This window comes from Gavialis gangeticus, unplaced genomic scaffold (assembly GCF_001723915.1).
Source record: "Gavialis gangeticus isolate Ggan-Ray unplaced genomic scaffold, GavGan_comp1, whole genome shotgun sequence".
Classification (NCBI taxonomy): Eukaryota; Metazoa; Chordata; order Crocodylia; family Gavialidae; genus Gavialis; species Gavialis gangeticus.
Window position 1 is genome coordinate 36,723,860 of NW_017728994.1, and position 11,443 is coordinate 36,735,302.

Below are 11,443 nucleotides of genomic sequence, written 5' to 3' on the forward strand. Positions count from 1 at the left end.
AGAACTACAGACCAGTCAGCCTCACCTCAGTCCCTGGAAAAAATCATGGAGCAGATCCTCAAAGAATCCATTTCCATGCACTTGGAGGAAAATAAAGTGATTAGGAACAGTCAGCATGGATTCACCAAGGGCAAGTCATGCCCAACCTGACTGCCTTCTATAATAAGATGACTGGCTCTGTGGATGCAGGGAGACCAGGGGGCATAATATACCTTGACTTTAGTAAGGCTTTTGATACAGTCTCCCACAACATTCTCACATGCAAGCTAAGGTGGTACAGGTTGGATGAATGGACAGTAAGATGGATAAAAAAACTGGCTGGATCATCAAGCTCAGAGGGTAGTAAACAGTGGCTAATGCAAATGTCTAGGTGCCAGCAAGTCTCAAGTCCCCAGAGATCAGTCCTGGAGCCAGTTTTGTTTAATATCTTTATCAACAACCTGGAAGATGGGATGGAGTGCACTCTCAGAAAGTGTGCAAATAGCACCAAGCTGGGGAGATAGTGCATAAACTAGAGGGTATGGCTAGGATTGAGAGAGACCTAGACTAACTGGAGGATTGAACCAAAAGAAATCTCATGAGGTTCAAAATAAGGACAAGTGCAAAATCCTGCATTTAAGATGGAACGATCTCATGTAACAGTACAGTCTGGGGGCTGACTGGCTAAGCAGCAGCTCGGCAAAAGATGACCAGTGGGTTACAATGAACAATAAGCTGAACATGAGCCAACAGGCTGTCCTTACTGTGAAAAAGGCTAACAGACTTTTTCACAACTGGGCTTCATTAGTAAGAGCATTGCCAGCAGATTGAAGGAAGCGATTCTTTCCCTCTATTCAGCACTGGTGAGGCCACATCTGGAGTACTGTGTCCAGTTTTGGGGCATCTACTACAGACAGGTTGTAGACACATTAGAAAGAGTCCAGCAGAGAGCAATGAAAATGGTTAATGGCCTGGATGAGGAAGCTGGGTTTATTTAGTGTAGAGAAAAGAAGACCAAGAAGGGATTTAATAGCAGCCTTCAACCAGCTGAAGGGTGGTTCCAAAGGGGATGGAGCTAAACTGTTTTCAGTGGTGGTAGAGCAAGAAGCAATGGTCTCAAGTTGCAGTAAGTAAAATTTAGGTTAGATATTAGGAAAATGTCTCTCACTAGGAGGATTGTAAAGCACTGAAATAGATTATCCAGAGAGGTTGTGGAATCTCCATTCTTGGAAGTTTTTAAGACCTGGTTAGACAAACTGTTGGTTGGGATAATATAGTTGGGAATGATCCTGCTTTGAGCAGGGGATTGGACTAGATGACCTCCTGATGTCCCTTTTCCACCTTAATTTGCTATAATTCTATGATTTTAAATAAATACTCTAGCCTTTTATAACTCGTAAAAACTATGAAAACAGCATTCAAGCAGAAGTAATGTTATTAATATTAATAAGACTATGTTTAATCATCATTTATCCATGTGTGAAAATCTAGATCCTTTAGAACAAATATATTTGAATTAAAACATCTTTTCACATACCCATAGTTGTGCCCTGTGAATGGCCAACATAATATATTTTCTTCTGCTCAGTTTTCTTCTCAATAAAATTTATAGAGGCTGGAAGATCATATTTTGCCATTTCATCATAACTGCAAAGACAAGACAACAAATTGGCTATATAAATACATAAAGTTAAGGGTGTAATGCACGCTAGTCACCTAAGAATAAACCAAAACTTGCAATTCATGAATCAGAAAGACAAACTCTGAACCTTAAATAGTTAGAAACTTTTACTTAGAATTTGAGTTGGCCCTGCTGAAATTAATTAGTTTTCTTATCTATTCAATTAAGGCAGGATCAGGCCATTATCCAAACTTAAATTTCCCCATGTTACTAAATATTTGGCAACACATAAAGCCAGAAAAAGAACTTCCTACAGACAGATCTTGTTTCATCTATTTCCGGCCTGAAGCAGTGGTACCATCGGAGAAAGTTGGAGGCCTTAATAACAGCCTATACATTTAATTATTACAAGAAAACACTGATCATTAAGTTTTTCTATACAGACCAGGTTACCTGAAAACCCAGAATTCATCTTCATTCACTGTGTAGTGTTTGTGCTTTCTGGACCAGGTGTTTCCTCTGCTGTTTCCCAACCAAACATCAAAGCCAGCATCTGCTAGCATAAAGCCCAGACTGTTGTAGTCCAAGTTTGTGATCCAGTTACTGCCGTCTGCAAGCAAACCATGTTGCAAAAATACAACTGGCTTTGGACCTGAAAAATAAATTTATTTTTCACAATTTAAAACTAAAGGGTCACAATTTAAAACTAAAGGGTCAGGTCCATCTGGCACTGTACACCTGACACAAAGTCAAGGGAGCATTCAACATTTCTTTCAGATGCAGCTCAAACCTCAAATTAGCAGTTTTCAATGGTGCTTGCTGTGTCTTGAAATCATGTACTAAAATCTTCCACAACTTGTAAACGTTTAAAGCACTGTATGATTAAAACCAACCCTATGTTTGTTGCTTGTTTAGAGCAGAAGACACCTAATCATTCACAAATGACATGGCAGGTTTGAAACAATCAAAAATCCAGGAGGAGGTATGGCAAAGCCATAGAAGGCCACTGGTTCCAATTGCTTTTTGTTTATAATTGGTTGGAAATAAGCAGCCCAGCTCTGGAGACATGTTCCTCCTTATTATCTCTGCTCCCTTCCCCACAAGACTCTCAAAGGCATTCCCACAGGTGCACTACAGGGATTAGTTTGCAGGTTGGGATGTCAAACCACATCATTATCTTTAGTCAACTCCCCTCCAAGATCAAATCCCCAGCACAAGCCATGGGCAGAAAGCTGCCAGAAGAACTTTTATGAGGCCAGAAACTTGGTTCCCTCAATCCAAGCATCAGTCCAGGTTAGGAGGGTTTAGGACATTCATAACTCTGGGAAAGGGCAGATTAATGCATGGGCCCAGGGGCCCCTGCTAATCAGGGCACCAAGGGCAGCATGGCCTAGGCAGGCATCCTGGCCACCGGCATCCAGGGCAGACAGCGCATGACTCCTCCTTTCCCACTGGCCCAGGGCCAAAGGATAGGAGGTGGGCGCAGGGCTTCATGTGTGTGGTGGCAGCTTCCTGGGGCTGTCTGTTGCCAGCAGGCCCCATGGGCTGCCCCAATCCCACTCCTGTTCGGCCATCTACAGACAGCTGCCAGCACCAGCACCATTGGGACAGGATGGGAAGGGACAGCCCTACCCTGCTGGGGTTGGCAGAGGGGCAAGCAGGCAGCTGGGAGCAGTGCAGAGCCCATTCCCCCCAGCTCAGCCCCAGCCCTGGGAGGCCACAGCCCCGGCTGCACAACACCCACCGGGCAGAGGAGCTGAGCTGGGGCGGGGCAAGAGCGGCCTTCACCTCTGCAGCCCTCACGCCCTCTGGCTCACCTTGGTGTGCTAAGGAGACCGGGAGAGCCCAACTGCAGCCCCCTAGTGGCTGCAGAGGGAACCTGCCCTCACCTGGTGAGGAGCTTCAATTTTCGTTTGCTTAGGGCCTCAATAAATTTTAAATCTGCCTTTAAGTCTAGGAAGCCCTTTTCTTCCATCCCCCTCCCCATCCAAAGCAAAATAATAGTGTAAAAACAGAGTTTCCTGTTCTCTAGATGAGAACAAATTCAGTCTCTAATCTTTCACAAAATGCATTAGCAGGAACATGAACTTCAGAACTTCCAAAGATGCCCAAATTTTGGGACACCTCAGGCAACAGACACCAACTTCTTTTCTGGAATATCAAAAAAGGGATTTTTTTCCCCCTTACCAACACAAAACTGATACAAGATCATTTTATGATAAAGCCATACATTAGCCACAATTAGTTTATTTCAATCACATATTAATGCATTGCAATATTAAGCACAATAATACCCAAGCAATATTTTTTCTATTGGTGATTTAGAGCTCTTAGCAGAAGCAGTCAAATCACAAGCCACAAGCCGCTTATCTTTTGTTTTTAAACTGAAACACCAGGATCCCAGGGCACATGCACAGCCACACGTTGTAGATACCAACAATCTGGATTATTAACATTCAGGAATTTTTGGCAGCTTTTAGCCTGTTGTTTTAACCATACCATGTTGCTTTACAAACATTTATTCATTGATAGTGCCTGGCTGTGGTTTCATATTGTTTTGCAAAAATAATTCTTTGACTAAATACAAAACAGCAAACTCCTCTGTTTTTGTTGCACTCCTTCAGGCTACAGTTCATTCACTGTGTCACAAGTGAATAGGGGAAAATGTTTTATTCCTTTAGCAAGGAGACAGAATTACATTTCTAGTCACAGTTTTCTTTCTTTTCCTCTTTGCACTTAAGTAATTACCCTTTACAGGAAGGGTGAGGTTAGCTCTGAAAACCTCAGCTTTGAACCATACTCCGCTTCCTCCTTTGCCTTTATCACGTGAAAGGAGGGGTGGAGAAAGGAGGGAAATGTTTTTGCTTGATTCATAGATATTAGGGTCAGAAGGGGCCTTAGCAGATCATTGAGTCCGACCCCCTGCCCCAGGCAGAAAAAGAGTGCTGCGGTCAGATGACCCCAGCCAGTTGCTTGTCCAGTCTCCTCTTGAAGACACCCAAGGTAGGGGAGAGCACCACCTCCCCAGGAAGCCCATTCCAGATTCTGGCAATGCTTACCATAAAGAAGTTCTTCCTGATGTCTAACCTAAATCTGCTCTCTGTCAGTCTGAGGCCATTACTCCAAGAGGTTACTCCAAGGGGTGCCCTGGTAAACAGAGCATCTCCTATCACTTGCTGTCCCCACCCCAGATGAATTTGTAAGCAGCGACAGGATCACCTCTCAGCCTTCTCTTGCAGAGGCTAAAGAGATTCAGGTCCCTCAATCTCTCCTTGTAAGGCCTTACCTACAGGCCCCTAACCATACAAGTGGCCCTCCTCCAGACCCTCTCAAAGTTATACACATCCCTCTTGAAGTACGCTGCCCAAAACTGAACACAGTACTCCAGCTGCAGCCTCACCAGTGCTGCATAGAGGGGAAGTATCACCTCCCTGCACGAATGACTGGTGCCACCTTAGTCAGCGACCAGGGTTGGGGGGGGTCCCCCCACAATCAATCTCGCCAACAGGGGGGAGGGGAGAGGGGGGAGAGGTCCCTCTGCAGGCAATCATGCCAACCAGGAAGTGGCTGTGGTGCTCCCAGAAGTGACAACAGCACTTCATCCAGCACTCCCACTCCCCGGCTAGCACTCACATGGGGGGAAACCAGCACTCCCACCTGCCCCCCATGCCTGTTGCCCAAGTGGGGAGCACGACCTGTCTGGGGGTGCGCCAGCACTCAGGGGGTGCATGTGTACCCCCATGCACCCCCCAACACATTGCCACTGCCTCGCTGGACCTGTTTGTGATGCACCTGCTAATGCATGATAAACTGCAGTTAGCTTTACTGATCACTTCATCACACTGATGACCAATGTTCATCTTGGAGTCAACTATGATCCCGAGATCCCTTTCTGCTACAGTGCTACTGAGAGAGTCATCTCCCAGCCTGTAAGTATGTTGGCGATTCCTTCTCCCTAGGTGCACCACTTTGCATTTGTCCTTCTTGAATTGCATCCTATTCTGTTCTGCCCACTTCTCCAACCTGTCCAAGTCTGCCTGGATTCATTCCCTGCCCACCAGTGTGTTTACTTTACCCCATAATTTGGTATTATCTGTGGATGAACTATATCTTCCCACAAAATAAGATGGCAGGAACACTAAAATATCAAAAAACTTTCTAAAGCCTCTTTCTCATGTCAGAGTGAAAAGACAACCATTAAAACTGTAGAAGCTGTTTATTCAAACCTCTATCATTTAGTTTTTGGCTATGGCAATCTAGTGCAGCAAGACTGTCATTTTACAAGTTTCTTGGCATGTCAAATAGGTTTGAAAACTCCAGACATTCATTACTGACATGGAAACAATACAAAACAGACATTATACCCCAATCCATGAAAGATATATACATCAGTTTTAGATAAAAACACAGAGCGAAATCCTGAGTCCATCAAAGCCAATAGAATCAGTGACAGCTCCCAATGAGCAGCATTTCAATATTATGGCTACCTTTATTTTTAATATAAAGGACTGTTATTTCAGAATAATCTTCTCTTCATATACATTTTGCTCTCATTCCCCGTTTAATGTTTTGCATATAAAACAACTTGTAAGTGTCTAAGTTAAATCTCAGGAAGTAGAATTGAAATCGATCTCAGTTTTGGGAAATGGGCAAACCAAGATATTTTAAAAGGGAAATGGTGCAAATAAATGAATAAAGAAAACTCTTAATTAGCTAACAGAACCATTTACTAGCAGGTTTCATAGACTTGTCCCTCTTGGAAAACAGAATCAGAATTTAGAACTACAAGTCATTATAGCAGATAGAAACAAAGGATGGGGAAGACCACTTTATTTTAAGAGTCTCCTTTCACCTACGGTCCTTTGGATTTTTAGTTCTCGTTAACATGTGGAAAGCCAGTGCTCACCAAAATTTCCTACAACTTTTGCAGAGGCAGAACTATATATTTTTGTGGATCATTATTTTTTTTAAAGTGCACACTTCATAACTGCAATTAATCCCATTCATATTAAGCAGATTGCAATGGCAAATATTATGAAATATATGTACACATGCAGTAAGCACACATTGGTATCTGTCAGGGAAAAGATAACACGTCTATAAGGTTTTAAAAATCAACATGAACTTTGAAGCCCTCATTCTTTCAATAGGAAACAATATTCCCCTAGAGTTGTTTGGTAATCTTTGTTTTTAAAATCAAGTAGTTTTACAAGCCGTGAACTTGGGGTGGACACAGAGGGTCAAGGGAAAAATCAATCACTCCCACAGGAAACTATGTGCTTATATCAGCAATGTAAACATTTGCTTACACTCAGAGATTCAGTACAGGGACCCTGCACAAACAGAGTTCTAGCTCTTTCTGTGGACTTCTCAGAATTTTTAAAGTACAAGTAATAATATTAACTTGCTTCATGCATTGAACTTTGTAGACTTATCCTTTTTGAGACTGAAAATATTCTTAAGATATCGAATCAGCTATCAAGGTCAGAAAGGAATTTACTCAAACATTGTTGGGGGGCTTCTGTGATGAAATAAGCTCCAACATATGACATAAAATAATTTTAAATGTTTTAAGATATAATCATTCTTTTCCCACAGAATGATGCAAGTATACACATCGCATCTTCAGATTTTTAAGTATAACAGACCCCAATTCAGTCTTCTGATATACATGCAGTTTGCAAGGAAACAGCCAGAAGATGCACATGTGCAACAGTATATGGACTTGTCCAAGTGATACTTAGTATCCCCTGATGCTGGCTGAACCCAATATTCTGCTTCAGATAAACAACCCTATTAGTTTCCACAATGTAGTAATGTAATAGGTCAGAGCGTTGTGTTTTTCTTCCTCCACACATTTCAGACTTCTATTCAAAATATTCCATAAATTAGTCCTTGCCAAGACCTTTGCTCACACTTCTTCCTAAATACCCTCCAACTCCTTGCATTTTTCGCCCTGAACACTCCCTTACTCCCACATAATTTTATACCTTCTTTCATTCTACCCCATACATCTTGAAACAGCTTCTCCATAGCATGTGCCACTCTCCATTTCCTTCAAGCCCCTTCTTTAAAGAAAAAGAAAAAAAAAAGAAAAGTCCTTTGTGTGAGGACACCAACATCCAATGGACATCTTGCTTTGTATTATATATTACATCCATCTGTGTTGCTAAATTCATTCAGAATTGTGACTATGGTGCTACAGTAATTTACTGAGTACAGCCGAATACAGTATTTACTTAAATCTAAGAGGAGGCTTTTTCTCCCATTCAACATTGGAAAAAAGGCCCCTACCCTTGGATTCAAATACAAGCAGGGGGCAGGCAGCAGCTATGCCTCTAACTATGAGCCCAGGCTGCTGCTCTCTGGGGAAAGAGCTGCCACAACCTCAACTGTTGTTGTGAGGCTGAGTTGGGGCTGGAGCCAGCATATGCTCTGTGGCCCATGCTCAGGGCTGGAGCTGGAGTGGATCTGTGATGGGAAGGTAAACAGTGGCGGCAGGACTTGAGGGAGGCAGCAGGGGCAGGCAGCACAGGGGCCAAGCAGGTACAGGCAGGCAGCAGAGGGTGGCAGGTGCCAGGGGGTGCAGACATGCGGGCAGGGGGCGGTCAAAGTAGCAGAGGCAAGTCCATGGGAGGGCATAGGCACCTAGAAGGGGTAAATGGCAGGGACAGGGGTTCAGTCAGTAGAGGTAGAGGCACCACAGTAGGGGGGCCAGGCACTTGACTCCCCTGCCATCTGCCCCCCACCATGAGCCCCTTTGCTACTGTAGTGGCAAGGGAACAATTCTATTCATGGAAAATTATAACAAATGCATATATATTCTATGTCTAGAATCTAATTATTGGGAGCTTGCCTTAAAGTCAAAGCTATCTTTGGGTAAATGTGGTGTATCATTTTATTTTGGCTTATCAAAATTTACTACAAGGGGCAAGTAGAATAGACTGCCAGAGCTTAAAAAAAAACTATCCAACTACTATTCTAAATTCCCATCTCCATACAGAATGTGAAGCAATTTTTTTGAGGGTAGGGAGGGGAATTAGTGCACCCCTCAAGAATTAATTATTCTTCATCCAAACAGGAATAAAAAAACCAAACCTGTCACTACTTCCAAGCATTGGTCAGTATCCTGGAAAATAAAAATTTGACTTTAAAAGAATGAAATGTTAAAAAAAAAATCTCCTGCTAGAAAGTACAGTGAGTTTTAAAAAACCTCAAACGTTTCTTTTAGCAAAAAAGAAGGGAAAAAGCAGAGAAAGAGAGAAACGGTTATCTCAATAAATAAAATATTTCAAAGTAAATGAGGAATTTCTGCAATATGGGAACATGAACATTTTCTACCTATCTCTATGCTGTACTTTTCATCTGTAAGTAACTGCTAATACTTACCTACATTTTACTTTCAGCCACCTTATAGGACTCAAAACTGAATAATTAGCAGTCTTTTTCAAGATTTTCCTCCCCCTGCCCCCAAACAGAAATCTGTCTTACCCTCTTTCCTTCCATATTTTCCTCTCCCATGGGGAATTCTGTTAATGCTTAAGATATATCCATCATCAGTCATTACATCATATTCCTCACTGGGGTATCCTCTAAAGGTAATAATTTCACTCTGTGGACAGAGAAAAAAATTGATTCAAATTCTTAACAGTTTTTAACTCATTACTGTTTTTTGAATCATCTGCAGGTGATATGGCAGTGCAGCATCTACATTATTTTTAATAGGAGCATGGCAGTAGAAAGTCAAGCATAGAAAAACCTAGATCAGTGATTCTCAATCTTTTCAGATGCAAGCTACTCCTTGTTAGATTCAAGGCACCCTTCAGACAATGCTAGCTTAGTTTCCACTCATTTTTTGATTACAGAAAAATAATAGAGCAATTTTCTGTTGCAAAGTGTTTTAGAAAGACCCCAGCAGATCAGAATGTTTTTAACACTGTGGATTCCTGTTTGAAATCTCTAGCTTTATCTTGTGAATCATGTTTGCACACTTGACAGAGGCACCCTGGTTGAGAATCACTGGAGAAGTTGTGTTCACTGCTGTATGCATTTCAAAAGGCACAAACTACAAGAAAGCACTTAACTTCCACAGGCTTTCAATAGGAACTTGGCACCTGACCAAACTTAATGTCTTTGAAAAAGGGATAAGGAAGATTTTAATATTCCACCCTGGCACAGGAAGCTCCAAAATCTAACACACATCTGCCATGAACTGTTACAGCTGGTAATCTCTCTCCCCAGGTAGAAAGATAGACAGACAATTTGTTTGCCAATTCATAACTAGAGAAGACAATGCAAAAAATAGAGTAGGGAAAGCAAAACCAGGGCAACAGGGTAGGGGAGAAGCGCACACTGCATCTCTGCAGCATAGCCTCAGTGACAGATAAAGGATGATCTCACAAGGTCCCTTCCAGCCCTAAACTTCTGTGTGTGTGAGTTCATGTCTCTTCTGAGGACAAGCTTTCTAAAACATTAGAGGCCTGACCTTTGTCCCTATAGCTGGAGCATCACCAGAATTGCAGTGAATATACTGACAAGTACCACAACACAGCAAGTTGAAAACAAAATGTTGCAATTTTTTTTATTTATACATGATGAAGTTATCAAAGTATGTAACTTTCACATGCTTAAGTTGCAGATATTGTTTCATTCTACAACTTTAGATCCCACCTCACCTAGATCTCTTTCAAAAACTTAATTGTATTCCATGGGCTATAAGTCAGTTTGTAAGTGTCAAAAAAATATTCATTTAGAAGATCCATGAAGGCCTGCAAACACCTAAAACATGCAAGTGCACAACCTTATTAACAGCTCTGTCCTTTTTCTCCCTACCATTTTTACTAACTTGATTTTTTGCATCATGTCCAAGACTAGATTACTGAGAATACGAACCCTGCCCTTTAATTATCTTGTACAATACCTGGCATATTCCTTTTTAGCAGTGGTTAAAACCAACCGGTATTCTACAGTTGGTCATGCGCTTATAGTGAGTGGGAGAGATGTGCCCTGAAGCAATGGCTTTACTGCACTGCATGCTGTTCTCATAACCCTTACTCATATTTTCATTCCTGTTGGAGAAGTGTTTCTAAAGCAACTAAAGCATGTAAAGAAACCCACCTGTATTTCATTGAAAGTCAGTAGTTAAGTTTCTTTTTCAATACTGAAAATTGAGCTTAGCTGATTTTTAGAAATGTACACCTTGTCTCAATGGCAACTAAACTTTTTTGGCAGGACTCCACTGTTAATATGTACACAACAATCAATACAGTCTAGAGTAGAGCCTGTAACTCTGTATTAGAATTTAACAGAAGCATATATTTACCTGGCAACTTGGATGTTAAAAGAGAGAAAAAAAAGAATGCCAGCAGGTGAGAACAGTGCTGCTGTCAGGAGAAACGTACCCAAATCAACAAGGATTTTTCACAAACACAAGCAGGGCCACAGTAAACAGGAACTCAAGCATGTGAGAGATCAACCACAGACATAAAGAAACAAGAAGAGAAAGCTACAGAGGGAAAGATGAATATGCAAAAAAAATGAAGTGAAGAATAAACAGTGGTTAGCACACCCTGTGTCTGCTTGGTCCTCCAGCTGTTATTGCTATGAAATAATTAAAACAAGAAAGGAGGAGGAGGGGCATCAATAGGGAGGCATGGAAAAAAGGGAAACTAACATGCAGTATAATTAAAGGGTAAAAACCAAATAAGGCATAAATCAGTATATAGGCCACAGAATATGCTTCCAGTCTACTTCTGAATTCACTCCCTCTCAAAGTCATCCTCCATCAAAGAGGGAGGTGGAAACAGAATGGTGCTGCTGAGAACTCCAGCCTTCCTACTTCGG

At 41.8% G+C, this 11,443-nt stretch overlaps 1 protein-coding gene across 1 annotated transcript in view; it reads right to left on the minus strand.

Moving 5' to 3' along the window:
* Window positions 1-11,443, minus strand: part of LIPA (lipase A, lysosomal acid type) — a 30,357-nt gene that overhangs the window by 13,068 nt on the left and 5,846 nt on the right. Inside the window, exons 2-4 of the mRNA XM_019502583.1 lie at window positions 9,092-9,212; window positions 2,054-2,252; window positions 1,517-1,626 (exon numbers count right to left, since the gene is read on the minus strand). Coding sequence (XP_019358128.1) covers window positions 1,517-1,626; window positions 2,054-2,252; window positions 9,092-9,212 — 430 coding nt within the window. The remainder of the gene's footprint in view (window positions 1-1,516; window positions 1,627-2,053; window positions 2,253-9,091; window positions 9,213-11,443) is intronic.